This window comes from Bos indicus x Bos taurus, chromosome 27 (assembly GCF_003369695.1).
Source record: "Bos indicus x Bos taurus breed Angus x Brahman F1 hybrid chromosome 27, Bos_hybrid_MaternalHap_v2.0, whole genome shotgun sequence".
Lineage (NCBI taxonomy): Eukaryota > Metazoa > Chordata > Mammalia > Artiodactyla > Bovidae > Bos > Bos indicus x Bos taurus.
This window is the reverse complement of record NC_040102.1, coordinates 24,545,331-24,567,673: the sequence shown is the minus strand read 5'-3', so window position 1 is coordinate 24,567,673 and position 22,343 is coordinate 24,545,331. Positions and strand designations below refer to the sequence as shown.

The 22,343-nt window shown below is 38.3% G+C and overlaps 1 protein-coding gene across 2 annotated transcripts; it reads right to left on the bottom strand.

Annotated features, from left to right (window-relative positions):
• Positions 1–5,077: 5,077 nt before the first annotated feature.
• ERI1 (exoribonuclease 1) lies at positions 5,078–22,343 on the bottom strand. 2 transcript variants are annotated; one of them, XM_027529914.1, is made up of 7 exons: positions 21,985–22,343; positions 17,931–18,109; positions 16,483–16,693; positions 11,843–11,926; positions 10,395–10,504; positions 7,512–7,626; positions 5,078–6,211 (listed from the first exon to the last, which is right to left on the bottom strand). In XM_027529914.1, the coding sequence occupies exons 1-7, from the start codon at positions 22,090–22,092 to the stop codon at positions 5,969–5,971; spliced, it is 1,050 nt and encodes a 349-aa protein (XP_027385715.1). In that variant the 5' UTR covers positions 22,093–22,343; the 3' UTR covers positions 5,078–5,968. The 2 variants fall into 2 exon arrangements, with proteins under 2 accessions (XP_027385715.1, XP_027385716.1); XM_027529915.1 differs by lacking the exon at positions 11,843–11,926.

The window sequence follows — 22,343 nt, the reverse complement described above, 5'->3', positions numbered from 1 at the left end:
TCAAACAAAACAGACTGACTCAAAAGCTGTAACAAAAGACAAAGGTCACCATACAATGATAAACAGGTCTGAATTAATTTAAGCAGAATATAACAATTGTAAATATGTACATACCCAATACTCGAGCACCCAAATATATTAAACAATTATTAACAGATCTGAAGGCAAAAATACACAGCAATGCAATAATAGTAGAGGACTTCAATATCCCACTTTCAACAAAGTATAGATCATTCAGACAGAAAATCAATAAAACAATAATGGACTTGAATGATACTTTAGATCAAACAGACCCAGCATGTACACACACACACATATATATAAAACATTCCATCCAACAGAATACAGGCATACCTCATTTTTGGATTTTGCTTTATTGTGCCTCACAGACACTACAGTTTTTACAAACTGAAGGTTCGTAGCAACCCTGTGTTAAGCAAATCTATCGGTGCTATCTTGCCAACAGCATTTGCTCATTTTGTGTGTCATATTTTGGTTATTCTTGCAATACTTCAAACCTTTTCACTGTTATTATATTTGTTTTGGTGACCTGTGATCAATGATCTTTGATATTAATATAGTAGTTGTTACAGCAAACTTAGTAAATGTTTGTTCTGACTGCTCCACTGACCAGCTGTTTCCATCTCTCTCCCTCTCCTGTGTCTCTGAGACACAGCAATATTGAAATTAGGCCAATTAAGAAGCCTATAATGGCTTCTAAGTGTTCAAAGTGACAGGAATAGTCCTGCATCTCTCATTTTAAATCAAAAGCTAGAAATGATTAAGCTTGGTGAGAAAGGCATGACAAAGGCAGAGATAGGCCGAAAGCTAGGGCTCTTGCACCAAACGGTCAAGTTGTGAATGCAAATGAAAAGTTCTTAAGGGAAATTAAAAGTGCTACTCCAGTGAACACATGAATTTTAAGAAAGTGAAAGTCTTATTGCTGATGAAGTTTTAGTGGTATGGATAGATCAAACAAGCCACAATATCCCCTTAAGCCGCAACATAATTTAAAGGCCCCTACTCTCTTCAATTCTGTGAAGGCTGAGAGAGATGAGGACAAGTGTGAGGAAAAGTGTGAAGCCAGCAGAGCTTGGTTCGTGAGGTTTAAGGAAAGAAGCAGTCTCCGTAATATAAAAGTGTAAGGTAAAGCAACAAGTGCTGATGTAGAAGCTGCAGCAAGTCACCCAGAGGATCTAGCTAATTAATCCAGGTGGCTACACTGAAAACAGATTTTCAGTGTAGACAAAACTATCTTCTGTTGGAAGATGCTGCTGTCCAGGACTTTGATAGCCAGAGAGGAGAAGTCAATGCCTGGCTTCAAAGCTTCAAAGGGCAGGCTGACTCTCTCGTTAGGGGCTCATGCAGCTGGTGACTTAATGTTGAAGCCAATGCTCATTTACAGTCCCCCAAATCCCATGGCCCTCAAGAATGATAATCTACTCTGCCTGTGCTCCATAAATGGAACAACAAAGTCTAGATGACAACACGCTTACAGCATGGTTTCCTGAATATTTTAAACCCACTGTTGAAACCTACTGCTCAGAAAAAGATTCAAGATATTACTCCTCATTGGCAATGCAGTAATAGCAACATTATTCAACATTGTTTTCATGTCTACCAACATAACATTCATTCTGCAGCTCATGAATCAAGGAATACTTCAACTTTCAAGTCTTATTCTTTAGTCCAGTAGTCATGTATGGATGTGAGAGTTGGACTATAAAGAAAGCTGAGTACCAAAGAATCGATGTTTTTGAACTGTGGTGTTGGAGAAGAGAGTCCCTTGGACTGCAAGGAGATCCAACCAGTCCATTCTGAAGATCAGTGCTGGGTGTTCTTTGGAAGGAATGATGCTAAAGCTGAAACTCCAGTACTTTGGCCACGTCATGTGAAGAGTTGACTCATTGGAAAAGACTCTGATGCTGGGAGGGATTGTGGGCAGGAGGAGAAGGGGATGACAGAAGATGAGATGATTGGATAGCATCACTGACTCAATGGACATGAGTTTGGGTGAACTCTGGGAGTTGGTGATGGACAGGGAGGCCTGGCGTGCTGCAGTTCATGGGGTCACAAAGAGTCGGACACGACTGAGCGACTGAAATGAACTGAACTGAAGGCTACAGTTGTGATAGACGGGGGACTCCCCTGATGGATCTGGGCAGGGTCAATGGAAAACCTTCTGGAAAGGAGTCACCATTCTAGATGCCACTAAGAACATTTGTGAGTTATGGGAACAGGTCAAAGTATCAACATTCACAGGAGTTTGTAAGAAGTTGATTCCAATTCCATCCAATCCCCTTGGATGACTTTGAGAGGTTTAAGACTTCAGTAGAGGAAGTAACTGCAGATGTGGTGGAAATAATAAGAGAACTAGTGTTAAGAGTGAAGCCTGAAGATGTGAATTGCTGAAATTTCATGATAAAACCAGTGGGGAAGAAGTTGCTTCTTATGGATGAGTGAAGAAAGTGGTTTCTTGAGACAGAATCTACTCCTGGTGAAGATGCTGTGAAGACTGTTGAAATGACAACAAAGGATTAAGAATATTACATAATAGTTGATAAAGCAGTTTCAGGGTTTGAGAGGACTGACTCCAGTTTTGAAAGGTGGATAAAATGCTGTCAAACAGCACTGCACGCTACAGATAAATAATTTGTGAGTCAACTGATGTGGCAAACTTTCATTACTGTCTCTTATTAAGAGACTGTCACAGCCACCTCAACCTTCAATAGATACCAGCCTGGTCAGTCAGCAATCAGCATCAACCTAAGATCCTCCACCAACAAAATAACAAAACAAAGAGTCACTGAAGGCGCAGATGATGACTAGTATTTTTTAGCAATACCATGTTTAAATTGTTTTAGACATAATGTTGTTGCATACTTAGTAGACTACAGTGTAAACATACATAAAAAGTTCACATGACTCACTTTCTTGTGACAATTACTTTATTGTAGTGGTCTGGAACCAAACCTGCACTATCTCTGAAGTATTACCTGTACTTATTCTTCTCAAGCACACAAGGAACATTCTCAGGATAGACCATACGTTAAGTCACAAAATAAGTCTCAACAAACTTAAGATGACTAAAAATCATACCAAGTTATCTTTTCTGATTGCAACAGTATGAAACTAGAAATCAGTAACAGAAGGAAAGCTGGGAAGTTCACGTAAGTGAACTCACATGTAACTGTAAATTATACATATACTTCTGAGCAACTAATGGCTCAAAGAAGTCAAAAGGGAACTCAAAAGATACCGTGGGGGAAGAAAAAATGGTATACACACACGTATACTCACAGAGGAATATTACTGACCCATAAAAAAGAAGGAAATCCTACCATTTGAGACAATGTGGATCAACCTGGAAGTTTAACTGAAATAAGCCAGATGGAGAAAACAAACACTATGGAAGGCCAACTTCATAGAAACAGACAATAGAATGGTGGTTGCCAAGAGCTGAAGATGGCAGAAATGAGGCAACATAGGTCAAAGGATATACATTTTCAGTTACACAAACAATAATTTCCAAGGTATAATGTATAGTATTGTGACCATGCTTAATAATATGGTACTGAGTACTTGAAAGTTGGCAAGAGAAGACCTCAAGCATTCTCACCATCAAAAAAAGAAAAAAAAGCCAACTATATGAGGCAATGTACGTGCCAATTATCATGATATTGGTACCATTCCATAATGTGTATCAAATCACCATGTTTATACTTAAATATATTGGAAAAGACTCTGATGCTGGAAGGGATTGGGGGCAGGAGGAGAAGGGGATGACAGAGGATGAGATGGCTGGAGGGCATCACTGACTCGATGAACCTGAGTTTGAGTGAACTCCAGGAGTCGGTGATGGACAGGGAGGCCCAGCGTGCTGCGATTCATGGGGTCGCAAAGAGTCGGACACGATTGACTGATCTGATCTGATATACATATTTTTCAATTATTCCTCAATAAAGTTTTAAAAAGAGTCAGGACAGTAAAGAATCACCAGATAAAACATTCAGTTGAGCCAAAAGGATACTGAGAGCTTATATTGTTGAAGGTCTTAAAAAGAAATATATATATATATATATATATATATATATATAAGAAATATATATATATAAAATGAAATATAAAATGAGCTTGTTGACACTTGGCAAAAAGAAAAATAGATTAGCAGCTGGACTTGAAAACAAAAGAGGAAGGCAATTTAATATATTTCTTTGCTTTCCTCGGATTTCTCCCTTGCAAATTTCAGCTCTTGTGAGCAAATCTGGAAGTTGGTGAGAGAGGACTCCAGCTTTGCTGTGGCATGAATTTGAATTCTACAGTGAGGTGGTTATGTGGAAAAATTGCCTAGGGAGTGTGATTGGACATTCCAGCATCCACACCTTGCTGGTGACTTACTGTTTCCAAATATTAATACTTTGCCCTGGCATGGTCCCTCTGTAACCATTTGAAGGAAATTCTTTAAAATGTCCAGTAATACTTCATGGTATACTGTATGGTGCTATTTGTGTTAACAAAAATCTTAGCATATATCCCTTTCGCCCCAAGAATTTACTGTTTAAGCTGAAGATACCTAGATGTCCTTGTTTTACTATTATCTGTATGTCTAAGGGCATCACATACACTGTGCTTTCTGTTATCCTCTAATTATTCTTTATTATAGTGACTCTATAATTCCTCAGAGACAGGAATTCATTATTTTAAGTTAAAAACCTACAGCACTCTGTGGAGAATTCTTATACCAAGAAAAATGCCTACTTTCCTCCTATGCATCAGGGTTGGAAGACCTCTATAAAATTCATTTGATTATAATGTATAAACCATCAAAATAAAGTAGCATCACAATTACTATTAGGAAGTGAATGAAAAGAAGCAGTGCTAATGAAATTGTTTCAGGAAAGTTACAGTGGGAAATCCAATTCTGAAAATAAGTATTTCTAGATTAGGAGAATTTCACTTTCTCAACTATATACACACATTTTTGTTCTCAGAATTAGTTAAGAATGAACTTTTCAACATTTGGTGGTCACTCACTATGTAAAATCAGTTTTTAACAATAAAAACATAAGATATGGTAGAAAGTATTATTCGACTTTATTAACCTCACTCACAATGTTGAATACAAATGCAAAATTAAGTAGTGACCTTGAAAGTCTAATTCAAAGCATGGTTTCTTAGATTTAAGAAATAGGGCAGATATGTCACGAGAGGGAGAGGAACCAAAAAACCAAATCCAAGACCTCAATGATTTATCTATATATTATAAACTTCAAGCTGTAGCCCTTATATTCCTTTAAATGAGATTTTCTTTTGACTTTCCATTGACCTCATCAGTAACTGAATTTTTAACCAGATCTTATAACCTACCACGAGACTTCCAGTTATAAATTAAAGAAAAAACAAAAAACAAAACACAGACAGATATGTTTACTAAGTTCTTTATGAAATTTACCACTCACAGCTCATGTTCACAAATAAACTTCAAAAATCAAAAGGACTGTGATATTCTTAAAACCCAAAGGCTAGTAGATAAAGGCCCACCTTTCGGATCTCTTCTGCTTTTGAAGAAATGATCTGATCTAATGATGTTACTGTAGAAATACATCACATATTTTAACATCAGTAAGATATGACATTCAAGGGGAGAGCCAATAAACCTTTGCATTTTAAACCCAAAGGAACACATGTTGGACACCTTAAATTATAAAATTCAATTCTAAGCAGGAACTGTTACTGTGTAACAAATACTGCTCATATCAAAAGTGCTGGTGACAAGGAATTCAATATGCCCTCCCACGGAATCTGTTCACATATGTATGCGTATACCTATTATTGTAATAAGATTTTAAATGTTTAAGGTGCTTAAATTTTGCACTGCAGGACTAATTCAATAGGTATTCATCTGCTACCTCTTTGTAGCAGCTCCAGTTACAGTGAGTGATCCACAGGCAAAAGGGCAAAAATGCTGTTATTTTCTGGAATGTGGCATTTGTGGCGCTGGAGTGCCCTCTATTGGTAGTGAAGAGGACACACTCATTAGCTGCCCCGCATGCATCTTCTCGTTAACCCGGAGTTCACATCCATCCTGCAGCATTCGAACTGCTATTCGTGCAATGTTCTTAGAGTCATCAAGACCACTGTGGGGCCGCCCGTCGTAATCCATTCCGAGTTTTTCAAGCATTATTGTCAGCTTAGTTTGGCTTCGAGGAACCTGAAACACGAACAGCTCAGTGAATAATTCTTTAGTATTTTGTAAGTCTCAATGAAGTGGAAAATAAGAGGCCGAAAATTAACAGTAATAGGCAAAATAGTAAAAATTTAGGCAAAGGGCAAATACTCCTAGATCAAATGAAGCAAATAAAATTCTCAGACTTAGAAAAAAAATGATCTTAGAGTTTTAAATAAAAATATACATAAACAGATGGAGTCCATAAAACAAAAAGTTTGCAGCTTGGTAACTTAATTATTTATGAAAGGAAATACATTGTTCTGAACAGCTAAGTTGAAGCCCTACTGTTTTAACACAAACTGTTTTGCATGGTATTTTTCTGTAATGTATTATTTTAATTGACTGACAGTATTTATAATTTTTATATATCAAATGATACTATCACCACAGGGAAAAGGCAGCCCACAGAATGGAAGAAAATATTTACAAATCACATATATGAAAAGGGATTAACATCTAGAATGTATAAAGAATTCTTAAAATGCAACAACAAAAAAAGCAAACAATCTGATTGAAAGTTGTGAACACTCTCCACAGTCATTAGAAATGTAAACACTGAATAATGATTATAAAGCTAATGTGACTGGGTTAGAAAGATGCAGGGAGGGGAAGGATAGGCAGGAATGGTCGCTTTTTAATGGAGCTAAATCTTCGCTGTTCACTGCATGAACTCAACAGATAACTCAGACTGAAAACTCAAGAAATAGCATAAATATATAATTTAGAAATAGGAAGGTTAATATGAGAAGAAATAGCTTAAAAAACTGCAAGTGTTTGGGAGAAATGGAACCAGTACTGGTAAGAGCCATGGGGGAAGACTGCTATTTAAGACCTGCAGTATTATTTAGTATTTTAAAAAAATTCATACTGCACACACATATTAATTTTGCTAAAATTAAAAATCAGTATGAAGTGTTTGTTCCAGAAGCAAGCCATATATTTCAGTTTCAAATCTCTGTTACTAAAGATCATCAGTGGACATGGGCGTGTGCAGAATTTGGGAGATAATGAAGGAAAGGGAAGCTCAGACCATGGGGTCACAAAGTCACAAAGACTTAGCAACTGAACAACAACAATACGTATACATTTACCCTGTTTGAGTAACAGGTTGAGTGAGGAAGATAGCTTATTTTTCTAAACTCACATGAACATAACTATTTAGAATCTGATTAATAATTATATGATCTTTTTCTGTGAAAAGTCCCTAGTAAATTACAACTTTATGTACATGCAAAATATAATAAATTTATCAAGAGCAATATAATCAATATAGTAATCTTACCTTGTAAAAGTTTCCATATGACTTTCGAATATTGATCCACTTTTTGGCAAAAGGTGGATATTTGAGCCTGCTTAGCTGGCACTGAATGTTCAAGAACTTACTCATATCCCATGAACTTAAGTCGAAAGAGGAAAGAAAACTGAATTAAATACATGCCATACCATTCTTTAAAATGAGGATCTTAAGTCATTCTATTCGTTTTTATTTATACATCGTCCTTCTTATATTTTACACATAACATCAAGCTCAGAAAACTAACTTCTCTTTTCTCCACAATAACTCAAAAATAAACTTCCCCTCTATCCTCTTGAGCATTTTTTCACAACTCTAAAGAATTACCCAGCTTCCTTTTAATGCCAGGTTTATCACATTAGGAAGGTCTTTGAGGGTATGCTTTGAAATAAAACAAAAACTACAAACAAATGAACAAAATACTTGAGAGAAACACAGATGATGTCAAGTAGTTAGAACACAATTTGTTCTGCCACAGTACATGCTTCTTCAACACAAACCAAGAATCCTGACTGTATCATGTGGAAACTGTGCTGCTTCATACAGTTTTTCCTCAGCCAAAGGAGTCAGAATTGAACCAGTTGAAATCATACTCTTCAGTAAGAAAGAAAAAAGAAAACTTCTCAACTCAGCTGCTGTAATGGCAAGTGGAGTACTTTCAAGAAAATTAAAGACAAGTGCCTGCCCCCACGATCCTCTGGCTTCTGTGTACTTGTAACATCCTCTGAGGTGACTTCCATAGACCCCAGGCTGCTTGCCTGTACTGTCCAAATTATCTCTGGAGGTATATCAATTACTGTTTTTTTTAGTCCTCTGGTTACAAAATTGCATAGATTTTGAACAATTTGTCCCAGAATGCAAGGTTTTATAGAACTGCACACACCATGTTATAACAGAGATACCTGTGTAATTAAGCAGGGACACTACTCATTTATCCCAAAAATCAGTTAATAGATTTCTAAATAGGCTCATCAATGTTTTCACAAATTTCCATTTCTAATCCCTGTTTTAATCGCTCTGATGTCCATACTTGACTGTTCCTGTGACTAATGCTTAGGAAGCATAGTTTCAAGCTCAGCACTACAGTAAGCAATATGGAAGATTCTCACGTTGCAAAACCTCTTGCTCTGAAAGGATTGTTAATTTCCTTGCAAACATAAATCTTACACACATAAAGTTTAGATATCAGAATATTTAGTCAGATGCCAACATGAACGGTACCTATTGCAGAGGCTGTAAGACTTCAACAGAAACATCAACATGAGTTATAATGTCTGGAGTAAAACACAAGGTGGGCTTTGAGTAATGAAGTAAATAGTGAAGGAAGGGAACCTTCCAGCAGAGAGGAAAGTTGCATGCATACACAGAGGAAGGATAAACCCCTGTGATTCATGTGTCAGCCTGACTGGAGTGAAAAAGAGAAACAGCAGGAGGATTAGGCTACACAGGTAGGGTGGGATTAGATGAGAGCCTTGAAAGCCAGACTGAAGAGTTTGGACTTTTTTGAGCAAGAAGTGTTGTGATAAAAACAATAAAACCATTTAGATTTTGCATATTAATATTTAATCTTCTTCTAGTCCTGGATCAGACTGTTATTTCTTTCGCTCCTTTCTTTGACCCCTCAGTTCAGTTCAGTCACTCAATCGTGTCTGACTCTTTGCGACCCCATGAATTGCAGCACGCCAGGCCTCCCTGTCCATCACCAACTCCTGGAGTTCACCCAAACTCATGTCCATCGAGTCGGTGATGCCATCCAGCCATCTCATCCTCTGTCGTCCCCTTCTCCTACTGCCTGCAATCCCTCCCAGCATCAGGGTCTTTTCCAATGAGTCAACTCTTCGCATGACGTGGCCAAAGTACTGGAGTTTCAGCTTCAGTATCATTCCTTCCAAAGAACACCCAGGACTGATCTCCTTTAGGATGGACTGGTTGGATCTCCTTGCAGTCCAAGGGACTCTCAAGAGTCTTCAACACCACAGTTCAAAAGCATCAGTTCTTTGGTGCTCAGCTTTCTTCACAGTCCAACTCTCACATACATGACCACTGGTCTCACATACATGACCACTGGAAAAACCATAGCCTTGACTAGATGGACCTTTGTTGGCAAAGTAATGTCTCTGATTTTGAATATGCTATCTAGGTTGGTCATAACTTTCCTTCCAAGGAGTAAGTGTCTTTTAATTTCATGGCTGCAGTCACCATCTGTAGTGATTTTGGAGCCCAGAAAAATAAAGTCTGACACTGTTTCCACTGTTTCCCCATCTATTTCCCATGAACTGATGAGACCAGATGCCATGATCTTAGTTTTCTGAATGTTGAGCTAAACCAACTTTTTCACTCTCCTCTTTCACTTTCATCAAGAGGCTTTTTAGTTCCTCTTCACTTTCTGCCATAAGGGTGGTATCATCTGCATATCTGAGGTTATTGATATTTCTCCCAGCAATCTTGATTCCAGCTTGTGCTTCTTCCAGCCCAGCGTTTCTCATGATGTACTCTGCATATAAGTTAAACAAGCAGGGTGACAATATACAGCCTTGATGTACTCCTTTTCCTATTTGGGACCAATCTGTTCCATGTCCAGTTGTAATTGTTGCTTCCTGACCTGCATATAGGTTTCTCAAGAGGCAGGTCAGGTGGTCTGGTATTCCCATCTCTTTCAGAATTTTCCAGAGTTTATTGTGATCCACACAGTCAAATGCTTTGACCCCAAGGACTTAAAAATTTAACTAAGGATAAGGATATGAAAGGAAAACTACTGTCTGCTGTGGGGGCTCCTTCAGGAAATATTTTCTGTGGTTATTCTAAAAGTTAGATGAATAAGGACATCTTTAATCTTAAAAGCAGATTAAGATAAATTTCCTAAATACTTACCCATCTGTTAATATGGAATATTTATACTTTGTCCCTAATTCCTTCAATTTCATCCAGTCAATGACTTTTTTCAGTACCTGAGGGAAGGTATCAGCTTTGTCTACTTGATCCTGAGGATATGAAAGTAAAACACACAAAAATCACGGTAGTTACATGCAGTCCTCCAAAATACTCAGCACACAAACACTGGAGGGACATGAAAGAACAGGACACAGTCTTATCTATGATGTTTTGAACTCTATGGTTTCTTAGGCTAAGATTCACCCAAAATTCCAATTTTAAGACAATTAAAAATTGTTTATAGCCAAATATTAGGAACTGCTTTCAACTGAAGTATATAATCGTCCCCAAATGAAGATTTAAGATCATCGCAGGCATTCTCTTTTTTTCAGGCCTCAACCTAGTGGCTTCCCGATTCTCCAGAGGGGAGAAAAGGGGAATCTCTTCTTAGCTGAAAGCCCTGGCCCTCTACAGTGTCTCCACACCTCAAAGCTCACATCTTTCCAAAACATACTACATCCATCTTCCTAAGATGTAAATCATCCATCACATCACTTTCATACTTAAAATCCTCTAAACACTCCCCAAGGCTTTCCAGACAAAAAGACACATAAGACCCTTCATGATATAGCTCATCTCTATTACTTCAGTTTTATTTGTGACCATTTTCTCATCAGCCCATAAGACACCTGAACCATCCTGAAGCACTTAAAAGTGCTGCCCTTCACACCTGAAATGCCCAGTCATTCTTTTACATCTGTTTACCCATCGTGACTCTGTCCAAGCTCACCAACTTGAGTTTTGCCCAGGACAGTCCTCCGTTCCCTTTGTCAGAGAAAGGTCTTTCTACAGGGGCCCATGACACCCTGAGGAAACACTGACTATCAGTCTTCCTAACCATACTGTGACCACTGTTTCTTTGTGTCAGTTCCCCCAACCTACAATTGCTAAGCGAGCTGAGGAGAGACTATCCTGACTATTTCTGTATCTCTTGTAGCTCGGCAGATATTATAGCACACCCTCAAATATTTGCTGAACGAATGAATAAAGCAACTAAGTAAATGGACAAAGGGCCTGCCATATTAGAATACAACCAAAAATCAGAGACCTAAAAAAAATTACATTATATATAAAACCAGGTTGTAAACAGATATATTTTAAAACTTCATCCCCAAGTGCAGCATGGTAACTTAACTCTTTCTTCACTAATGCTCCAAACAAATGAAATGCTTAGATTCATCATTACAACACTTTAAAAGGAATGGCTGAAAAAAAATCTTATCAGGTATAAAATGTGCTTTCCTGTTTTCTAAGTATTACAAAGCAAAAGATCTTTACCAAGAAAGGAAAGTCTCACATTTAATTGTTTACAACAATAATTTTATGAAATAAATCCCTAATTTCAAAACTTCCTTCAAACTCTAGAAAAAGGAACACAGAATGATAACCTGAGTAATTCCAGTTAGATTGATGCAGAAGTCAGAAAGTTGGGTGTTAATCTCTGGTCTCACATACTGCTGAAACGTATCTTCCTATAAGGGAAGGACAGCAAATTGAAGTATTTCTATGACTTAAGATACATGACATAATATATGACAACATCAGCCACACTGGGTTGTAACCTTACAGGTGGTTAAGGCAGAGACTACAGTTTTAACAATTTAAGGATAATGCCCTATTCCCAAATTACTCTGATTTTTTAATTAAAAAATTATGTTTCACACTTTACAAACGTTTAAGACAGAACAAGTATCTGAAGTCTTCAAACCAAAGTTTAACCAGAGGAGCAAAACACTGATGATTTTGCTTATAATATTTTGGAAATGTAAAGCCTATTAATGCAACCTCTAGTTGAAGATATTAAGAGCTTTTTAAATAACAGAAAGTATGCTGAAGAAATGCCAGTTTGCAGTTACAATAAATTAGTTCAGATTCCTGCTCTCATTCACTCCTAATTAGATCTTATTTTTATATTAAGATTTCATTAAACTGAATTCTGAGTAATCAAAATTTAACTATATGACATGAAGCAGTTTAAAGCGTAGTAACAGCACTGATTATTTTAGCAATGTTTAACCTCTTGAAGAAGCTTTCACGTTTGCATTCTTATTTTGTGCTCACAACAACTCTGTGAACTCAGTAAGGACAGAACTGTTATCATCAGGCTCAGATCTAAGTGCTTCTTCCTTTAGCCCAATGCTGCTTCCCTAAACCAGATCACACTAAGATACTTGTTCAAATTAAAGACAATTGGCAGCAATTATTAACACTAGGTAGCTATGAAGGAAAAGACAAAGAATATTCCTTATAATAGAAGATTAAAAATTTAAGAAAAAATAAGTGTTTACAAAATTCTTTTTACACACCTGTTTATTAAGCAGATGAATTATCAATAGTTAATAATTGTAAAAGAGTGAAAGAACAGCAAAGAACATCTGAACGTCTAAAGTTAAGAGATGTCCTTTACTTATCAGACATATTTCAAAAGAAAAAATTCTACCTCTTGGATTTCTTAGATAAATGAAGTCTATCCTTTTAAGTATCAGGATTTTATTTCATAATTTTATATGAAAATCTTAAAAAAAAAATCCAGTATCTCTTACCATTACAAGCTGGTATTATTTAACATTTGTAACAGAATGATGCCAGAGAACTAACTATGCATTCATTGACCAAATACTGAGTAATTACTTAAATAAATTACATAGTAAGTTAAAAGGTGATGAAGGTTCTTAAAAAATAAGAGTAGAAACGAAGGATCAGAAACACTGGTGTCTGGGGGTGTTCAGACTGAACAGAGAACCAGTTAGACTTTATTTAGAAGGCAAGAGTTAAGGAAGGCCTGGAAGGAAGGAAAGCCTGGAAGGATGGGTGGGAGGAAGGAAATGAGCAGCAAGATCTCTGGAGGAAAGGAATTTGAGCTAAAGCTCTGGGAGGTGAGGGGGTGGAGCATGCCTGGCATTTCTGAGAAGCAGCAAGCAGGTCAACACGCTGTAATCAGAGGTAACTAGAGGCCAGATTGTAAAAGGAATATCACTTTTATTCTGAGTTAAATGGGGACCCATAAAAGAGTTGTGAGCAAAGGAATGAAATTATATGACTTACATTTTATAAGGCGCACTCTGGTCACTAAAGGGGCTTCCCTCATAGCTCAGCTGGTAAAGAATACGCCTGCAATGCAGGAGACCCGGGTTTGATCCCTGGGTTGGGAAGACCCCCTGGAGAAGGGAAGAGCTACCCACTCCAGTATTCTGGCCTAGAGAATTCCAAGGACTGTATAGTCCATGGGGTTGCAAAGAGTCAGATACGACTGAGCAACTTTCACTGGTCACTAAATTGAGAATTGGCGGTAGGGAACAAGGACACAAGGGAAGCCCAAGAATACTGGAGTGGGTAGCCTATCCCTTCTGCAGCAGATCTTCCTGACCCAGGATTGAATCGGGGTCTCCTGCATTGCAGGCAGACTCTTTACGAACTGAGCTATCAAGGAAAGCCCTTAGACAGAAGCAGAGACTGGTTAAATGGTGAACAAATGCAGTAAACCCAGACAAGAAATCAATGGGGCTCAAACTACAGTCATAGCAATGCAGTTAAATGGCTGGTTCTGGAAACACTCTGAAAGCAGAACAAACAAGAGTCGCTGATAGCCTAGATGTGTGATGCAAAAGAATAGGAGTCAAAGATGATGCCAACGTTTCGTGACTGAGCAAGCAGAAAGACTGAGTTCCCAGCCCTCAAGCCCAGAAAGGCTGAAGATAAAACAAGTTGACAGTAAATTCAGTCTGGGACACGTTAGGATGGCTGTTTAGATGTCCAAGTAGAGATGTTAAGTGACAGCCTGGATTTTGGATAGAGGATGAGGTTGGAGATATATATTCAGAAGATACCAGTTTCTATGGAATTTCTAAAAGCTATGGAACTAGATGATAGGTGAGTTCATTAAGGGAGAAAGCATATACAGAGAAGAGGACCTGGGATTGAACCTATGGCATCCAATACTAGGAAGTTGGAAGAAGAGGAAACAGCAAAGGAAATTGTGAAAGGGAACCCAGTGAGGCTGGCAAAAATGTAGGACAATGAGGGGTACTGGCAGTCCCCTGAAGAAAGTGTTTCAAAGAGGGAGTGGTCAGTTCCACCAGGACTTAGGTAAAGGTCAAAGATGACACTGAGGAGTGATTTTAGTGGAGTGATGGGATGGAATACATAAGTTACATCTATAAGTGGTGGGGATTTAAGACAATGGGAGGAAACAGAGACAAACGTGTATATAACTTTTATAAAGAAATCTGCTATAGAGGAACAAAGACACAGGGTAGTTGTCAGGGAAGTGGCATCAAGCTAAGGCTTTTTATGGTGTGAAAAATGACGAGTTTGTATGTGATGGGATTGCAGCCATGAAATTAAAACACACTTGCTCCTTGGAAGAAAAGCTATGACAAACCTAGACAGCATATTAAAAACCAGAGGTATCACTTTGCCAACAAAGGTCCTTACAGTCAAAGCTATAGTTTTTCCAGTAGTGATGTACAGATGTGAGAGTTGGACCATAAAGAAGGCAGAGCACTGAAGAATCTATGCTTTTGAACTGTGGTGCTAGACAAGACTCCTGAGAGTCCCCTGGACTGCAAGGAGATCAAACCAGTCAATTCTAAAGGAAATCAATACTGAATATTCATTGGAAGAACTGATGCTGAAGCTGAAGCTCCAATACTCCAATACTTGACCACCTGATGCAAAGACAAACTAATTGGAAAAGACCCTGATGCTGGGAAAGATTGAAGGTGGGAGGAGAAGGGGATGACAGAGGATGAGATGGTTGGATGGCATCACTGAGTCTGAGCAAACTCCGGGAGATAGTGAAGGACAGGGAGCCTGGTGTGCTTCAGCCCACGGGGTCTCAGAGTTGGACACGACTGAGCGACTGAACAACAACGTGATGGGAACAACACAGTAGAAAGCAATGAATCATTCATGTCTAAATGTGGGAGGAGAGTAGCAAGCGCCTCATCCATCACTGAGAAAGTAAGACCTAGTGAATTATGCAAGATGATTTTTCATAACTGTTAAAATTTTTTCTTTTAATTATACCAGAATACTGGAGTAGGTAGCCATTCCCTTCTCCAGGGACTGAACCTGTAGAATTGATCCCTTCCCAACCTAGGGATTGAACCCAGGTCTCCTGCACTGCAGGCAGATTCTTTACCAGCTAAACCACTAGGGAAGCCCAAAAATACTAAAGTGGGTAGCCTCTCCCTTCTCCAGGGGATCTTCCCAACCCAGGAATCAAGCCAGGGTCTCCTGCATTACAGGTGGATTCTTTACCAGCTCAGCTACCAGGGAAGCCTTCTTTTAATTTATTGACCTTTAATCTGCTTTGGACAAGGAATTATTTAAATGGGCTGATTAAGACTATAACTAAAGAGGCTTCAAACGGCACAAAGGAAAAAATGCTGTGTATTTTAATGCACAAAGCCTCTTTATATTTATTCCCAGTGTGTGGCAACTGGGGATACCATAAAAGTGGTACCTCTGTACAGATAAGCAGTTACAATCCTTGGTCAGATTTTACAAGGCAAATGGCATTTATTTGGAGGGATCCTGTTGAACTCCTGAGCTAACAATGCATGTATGTCACATGGCTTAAAAGCCAAGGTTACAAGAGTTATTTCACCCATAAACTTTTCATCAGAAAGCTAACTGGTTTTAAGTTGAAAGGTAATTTCTGTACCTTAGCATTTTTATAGATCAGAGTATACAGTAGTCTACTGCAGTAGTTCTCAACCTGACTACATACCAACTGAGCTTTAAAGAAAAAAAAAAAAAAGCTGATGCTAGGGGCCCCACCATAGAACAACTAATCTTTGGGACAAGGGCCAGGCATCAGCGGGTTTTGTGTTTTTTTAAGCTACTGGAAAAGGAGAGCAGCAGACTCTGAAATTATTATAGCTCATCTATTAAGAATGAATCAAGAGCAAACACCCCCTCTTTAGAATTCTAACTAAAACAGCAAATGGAATCCTCCACCTTACTAGTCAACCCCAGAACAGCTGCTGGTAAAACAAAAATTAAAATATAACAATTCACTTACTATTTCTAAGGTATGAGTATTCAGTAAAACAACAGGAAATTCAATTATTTCATGTATGAACTCAGGTGGGTTTCCCTCTTCACAAGTGGCTTCAAAGTCAATAATACAAATGTAATCGTAGTAACTGTCAGCACAATTGCTCTCTTTCAACATCAGCTTCTGCTTCTTGTAATAGTTTTTCAGTCTCTTCTTTAGTACATCCTTTACACCTCTATTGAAAATAAGAATAAAATGAACTCTTAAGTAATTTTACAGACAAGAATGTGAACTCCTACTTGCTGGCACTGGTTGAACACTGATAGTCACAGCCTAACTTAGCAAATGTTAGCCAAAATGAAGGTAAAGAAAGCAGGAATCAGAGCTAAGTCAGCAACCAACCAACTAAAACAGAACATCTAATACGGCATCAATATTTTCCTTCACATGTAATTTTTCATTTTTCTTGTACAGTATACAAACTATATATTGGTCTTTCACACCAGAAGCTTTGCTGGCATATACCACCTACCTAGCCCTATTGCCTTATATAATAAGATAACATACAGGATACAAAAACTGAAATTAATACTGAATTATTCTACTGACCAAACACAAATTTCAGAGAATAAAAATTCAGGCAAATTAAATTTATTATGCTTTTTCCTTGCTTTGGCTTTTTTAAGTTAGATAACTTAAAAAAAAAAATCCATGTGACCTTAAAGGTATTATGAGCCTAGTATATAAAGTTGAATGCCCCTTAGCTATTTAACTAGGCAAATTCATTTAGGAGACATCCTAAAATAAACCATGTCCAGGAGAACACTGCCACAGTCACCAGATTCTTAACTCGAATAAGATTTCTAATTTACCATGGGTAAAATATGATTTAGGAGATTCAGTTTTACAGTTTTGTTTTTTTTTTTTGGCCATGCTGCGTGGCATGCAGGATAAAAGTTCCCCAACTAGAAACTGAACCTGCAGTGGAAGCTTAGAGTCTTAACCACTGGACTGCCAGGGAAGTCCCTACAGTTATTTTTAAAATATATGTTCTACAAACAGAAGGTGGGACAAGATTGTTCTAAACAGATAACTATGGTGGGTAAAGGCAGTCACACTGGTTCATCAAATAGTATGTGTTTCTTCAAAAAATCTAAAGTCCTTCATTGTTACTTGGTTGAGTCCTAGAGGGTCTAACAAATAGAAAATGGTAGTAAAAATAAGAGGATCTAAAAACTGTAACTAATGGGAAGTGACAAGGAAGACATTTTGGTCACATCACCAATTAGTGACTGTTAGAAATCTTTTGTTTTCCTTTTGAAATTACCACTGAAGAGGAATCTTACCCATGAAAAATCCTGATAACTAATCAGCTGATAACTAATCATTACAGATGATTTTTGTCAGTGTTTTCAAGCTTTTCTAGGATGAACGTGTACTACTTTTGCAATTTTAAAGTTATTTTTAGTTACCTGGTTTCAAGCTTGAATTCTGAAAGTTTGGCTCTGAGCTCTTCCTTACTCATTCTGTTAATGCAACCATTCGTAATTGCAATTTCTTTGTAAACTGGGTCACTGAAATCATTTGCACTGGAGGTAATCAACGTAGATGTTTTTGTTTCTTGGCCATCAAGTCTACACCGTTGCTTTTTCTACAAAAAAATAAAGTGTGGGTATATACAGAGTTTACAGTTAGTATAAGCATCTTAAAGATTAAGGCCTCTTTGTGCTATATGTTCAATAAAAGGGCATAGGAAGAATAAAGATGTGTTTCTGGAACAATTTACCCTGCTGTCTTCTGAGTCGTGAGGCTTCTTACAGGAAAAGAAGCTAAGTAAAAATATCCCTGGTGCTGGGAGTCAGAACAACCTCAGGACAGAGCCCCCGGCTGATTATTTACTAGTTGCATAACCTTGGGTAATTATTTATTAGCCTCTGATCTTCAAGATATAATAATAAGTATCTCAAATGGTATTTAGTATTGGTAATGATAAACAGTAGGTGGGAGACATCGTTATAAGGATTAAATGAAATCAAGTATATCAGGTTCCCAATGCCACACACACCATGTGCTTAGTTGCTCAGTGGTATCTGACACTTTGCAACCCCATGAACTGTAGCCTACCAGGCTCCTCTGTCCATGGAATGTTCCAGGCAAGAATACTGGAGTGGGTTACCATTCCCTTCTCCAGGCGATCTTCTTGACCCAGGGATTGAACCCACAACTCCTGCACTGGCAGGCAGATTCTTTACCACTGGCATCACCATAATGGACAAATCCATACCTACCATGGCTATCAATAAACATTACCATCACAGACTGAAGGTTAGACCTTTTCACAAACAATATTCTAAAATTTACAAATGAACCAATTTTTAAATAAACTTTCACAACATTCAACACGTATAAATGAGTGTCTTCCTGAGAATTTTTAGCCTGACTTCGTTTCACAAAGTTAACAGAAACTGGCCAATATAAAAATAAAATGGCCAGAAATCTAATCCAAAACATGTTATTACCCAAAGCAAAGATGAAAACACATTGTTTCAAAACACACAATTTCCAAAAGTTAAACACACGCACACACACACACACACTGAGAGAGAGAGAGAGAGATTATTCAGGAGAACTATAGTTACTACATTATAAATTGTTCTTCCTTTCTTAAATTAAAGTTGAGAAAGACATAATTCGACTCTAATCACACCACAGGTAACCCCCAAATTACTAAAATGTTAAGCTCCAAAGATTCATTTACAAGTTATTTTCCACATGCAATGTCATAAATATTAGGTATGTTCCAGAATTTTCAAAAATACTTTGGAGTTTACTAGCAATCTATACAAAACTTGTTAGTTATAGTTTACCATACTGTCCCCATGTGAACTTTAATTACACATTAAGGAAGGATAACCATGGAAAGGCCACAGTCTCCGAGTCAGAACCAATCCTGATGACTCAGGGACTATCTCTCACTCTTAGCTCTCCATTTACTGTAACACACGTTTAGCAGACAGTGCTAGAAATACTCCCATCTCCTCTGAGGAAGAGGTCAGGAATTCCAATGTATGAACTGTCTGTAAAGTGAAGAATAATTATATTGAAGTTACTTGATAATAAATGTTTTAGAAACCTTATTTCACAGATCTTTGACTTAAAGGTAAAGAAAATAATTTGCTTTCAATAATAAATTTACAATGCTGGGCTACTTTATCATTAGAATATAATCAGGATTCCTAATTCATCCTTTGTCTTTATACTTAGAGTGAATTTTAAACTCCATCTTCAATCAGGTTAAAATTTAGATTCTACACTGAACAACAGTTTGCCTACCAAAACAGATGTCTCAGTCAATTTAAGTGACTTTTCTCTTTGGTTAAGTCCTCTCTCCTACTCACATGCTTTATTTTTATCTAAACTGTAGTTACAAAAATTACCCACACGTAAGAGGCCTCTTCTAAATATGTTATAAATCATGATTTCAATAAAGAAAGTTCTGTCTCCTCCCCTGCGTCCAACTCTAGTCCTCCTCCTTCGGTGAAGTTCAGGACACGGTCAAGGTGCAGTTCTCACAAACTTCAGTCTACACAAACTTCCAAAGAAAGTCATTCAAGACAATCCACTAAGAAGCAGAAAGTATTTAAAACCCTATATGTATTATGAATCTACAAAAACACAAGGTTAGTTTACCACGTAATACACGGATTGACAACGGCACCCTCCCCAATGTCTCAGTCCATCTGTCCAATGTCATGAAGTATCAGCCATACAATGAGGAAAGTAAGCACAGACTCCACTGTATAGGAAGGAATATTCAACTTCATGCTACTTTGACATTTTGCAATTTTCACATGTCCCAGTAAATGGTTACATAGGTTATATTATCTCAAATGAGAGTATCTTTACAATATGGAAGCAACCATGATCAAAAGAAACCTTTTCTGTGGCAAGAACATTTAGGAAATAGATGTTTTGGAAACATTTCCATTATTTTATTGCCCAAAAACCCCCTGCACATTACCTATTTTTTAAAAAAGCCTCCGAATCTACACATTAAAGAAATTAAAGGCAGAATTAAACTTGATTAAAATCCTTCCCAAAGAAGAGTTCTGATGAAATCTGAACCTACTTCATTAAAAACATAAAAATGTAATACCTATTCATTTATGAGAACACTTTTGTTGATATAATGAAAATTTACTTAGCTGAAATCCAAACTTGCTTACTTAAGCCTGAAAACAAAAGGACTGTATCATCATTTATTAAAAGCATCCAACAACAGGTTTTTAACAAATATGACAGTCACTAAAACCAACCAGGAACACAGATTCAGGCCTTGAGTCACTATAGCTCAAAGTTTGTTTTTTTTTTTAGCTCAAAGTTTTAAGATATTTAAATAAAGTAAAGTGTATTCAATCACGCTACTCTCATTAAACATAAACTTTAAAAAATTATTTTTGTACCAACTCACATGATGATGTTATTGACAGTATCTTAAACTGAAGAAGGATGGTGGAGTAGAAATGGTTCTTTAGAGAGAAGAGATATGGAGCCCTCTTTGAAAGTAGCATCATAAGGTGAACCAGATAACTGTTCCAAGACTCAGGGCAAAGAAAGCACACAAAAGACCTTTAACAAGAAAGACCACCCACCATAACACCAAGGATGGTGGCCACTGAGAGCAAAAGGGAAGAGGTACAGCTAACAATGGAGGAAGGAGCCAAGTCCTGGGGCCAGCAAACTGAAGATTCAGGATGGGAGAAACCCAGTCAGATTCATGTTACTAAAGATTATTCCAGCTGCTATGTGGAGAATTGGCTGTAGGTGGAAAGAGCAGAAGTCTGGACGCCTCCTCCAACTACCCACACTACGAGGCACTCAGCATTTGTATATTAATAGAAAATGACCAGTTTTGGTATTATTTACAGTCTGCAGCTAGTCAACAATAATTATACCTATCAAAGAAGACGATTAAAGACGTTTTAAGACCGTCTTTACAACTTTGTCACTGTAGGATCTACTACTGAGCTGTCAAAATCATTAACATCATTCATACATTATGTTTATACGAAGCAGGAGTAAAATGGTCCAAAAACCAGAGACGAAGTTCCAGCCAACAGGCACAGTTACCTTCTGCCAAGGCTGGGAGATGGCCTTAAAGGTCTTAAGGAGTGATACACTTAGAGCTGGGGTGAGATTTCTAAAAACATAAACTACCAATTACAGACTAGGGCTACCCGGAATGACGACAGCAACCGTGTAACCGATTGTTAACTCAGCAAGTTTAGAGCAGAATTCCCACCCAGAACGTCTAAAACCTCAGTTCGCACACTCAGTTCGTCTGGGCTGTTGACTTACTTCCAGACGGTACCTGGGACTAGAAAGGGCTCAATGACAACTATCCCCAGAGAACGGCTCCCGGAGTTGAGGCCAGGGAAGGCGGCCGGGGCTAGGGTCCCAGGGCGCACAGGCTGCGGTTCCCGCGGGAAACCCTCTTAATTCAGGGGCACGCGGGCGGATTCTCACCTCAGGATTCGGACGCTGGGCTTCGTCCCCGCACTCCGACCCGGGAGACGCGCGCCGCGCGGGAGCCACGGCCTCGTCGCCAGGCTGGAGGGTCTGCTCATCCTCCATGTCGCGTGTCACGTCAGAAGGGAGCTGCTGGAGCCTCCACTCGCTCAGTCTCACCCGGCCAACCTCGAAAGCCTCGACTTTCTCGGTTGAAAAATTACCGGGCTCGCGTTCCCGCGGCGGCGTCCACACAAACTCGAGCGGGGACCTCCCACTTCCGGGAACGTGAAGCGTCCAGACGCCGCGCAGGCGCAGTGAGCCGGCGCACGGAACGCGAGGGCTTCCGTTGACGGGGGCTGGAGAAGCGAGGAGGG

Excerpts from the sequence above, each read along its gene's own strand:
- ERI1 (XM_027529914.1), bottom strand. The coding sequence starts at position 22,092 with ATGGAGGATGAGCAGACCCTCCAGCCTGGCGACGAGGCCGTGGCTCCC. Across the intron at positions 18,110-21,984 it reads CCCAGCGTCCGAATCCTGAG|AAAAAGCAACGGTGTAGACT; the intron begins GTGAGAATCCGC and ends ATTTTTTTGTAG. Across the intron at positions 10,505-11,842 it reads ATCTAACTGGAATTACTCAG|GATCAAGTAGACAAAGCTGA; the intron begins GTTATCATTCTG and ends TCATATCCTCAG.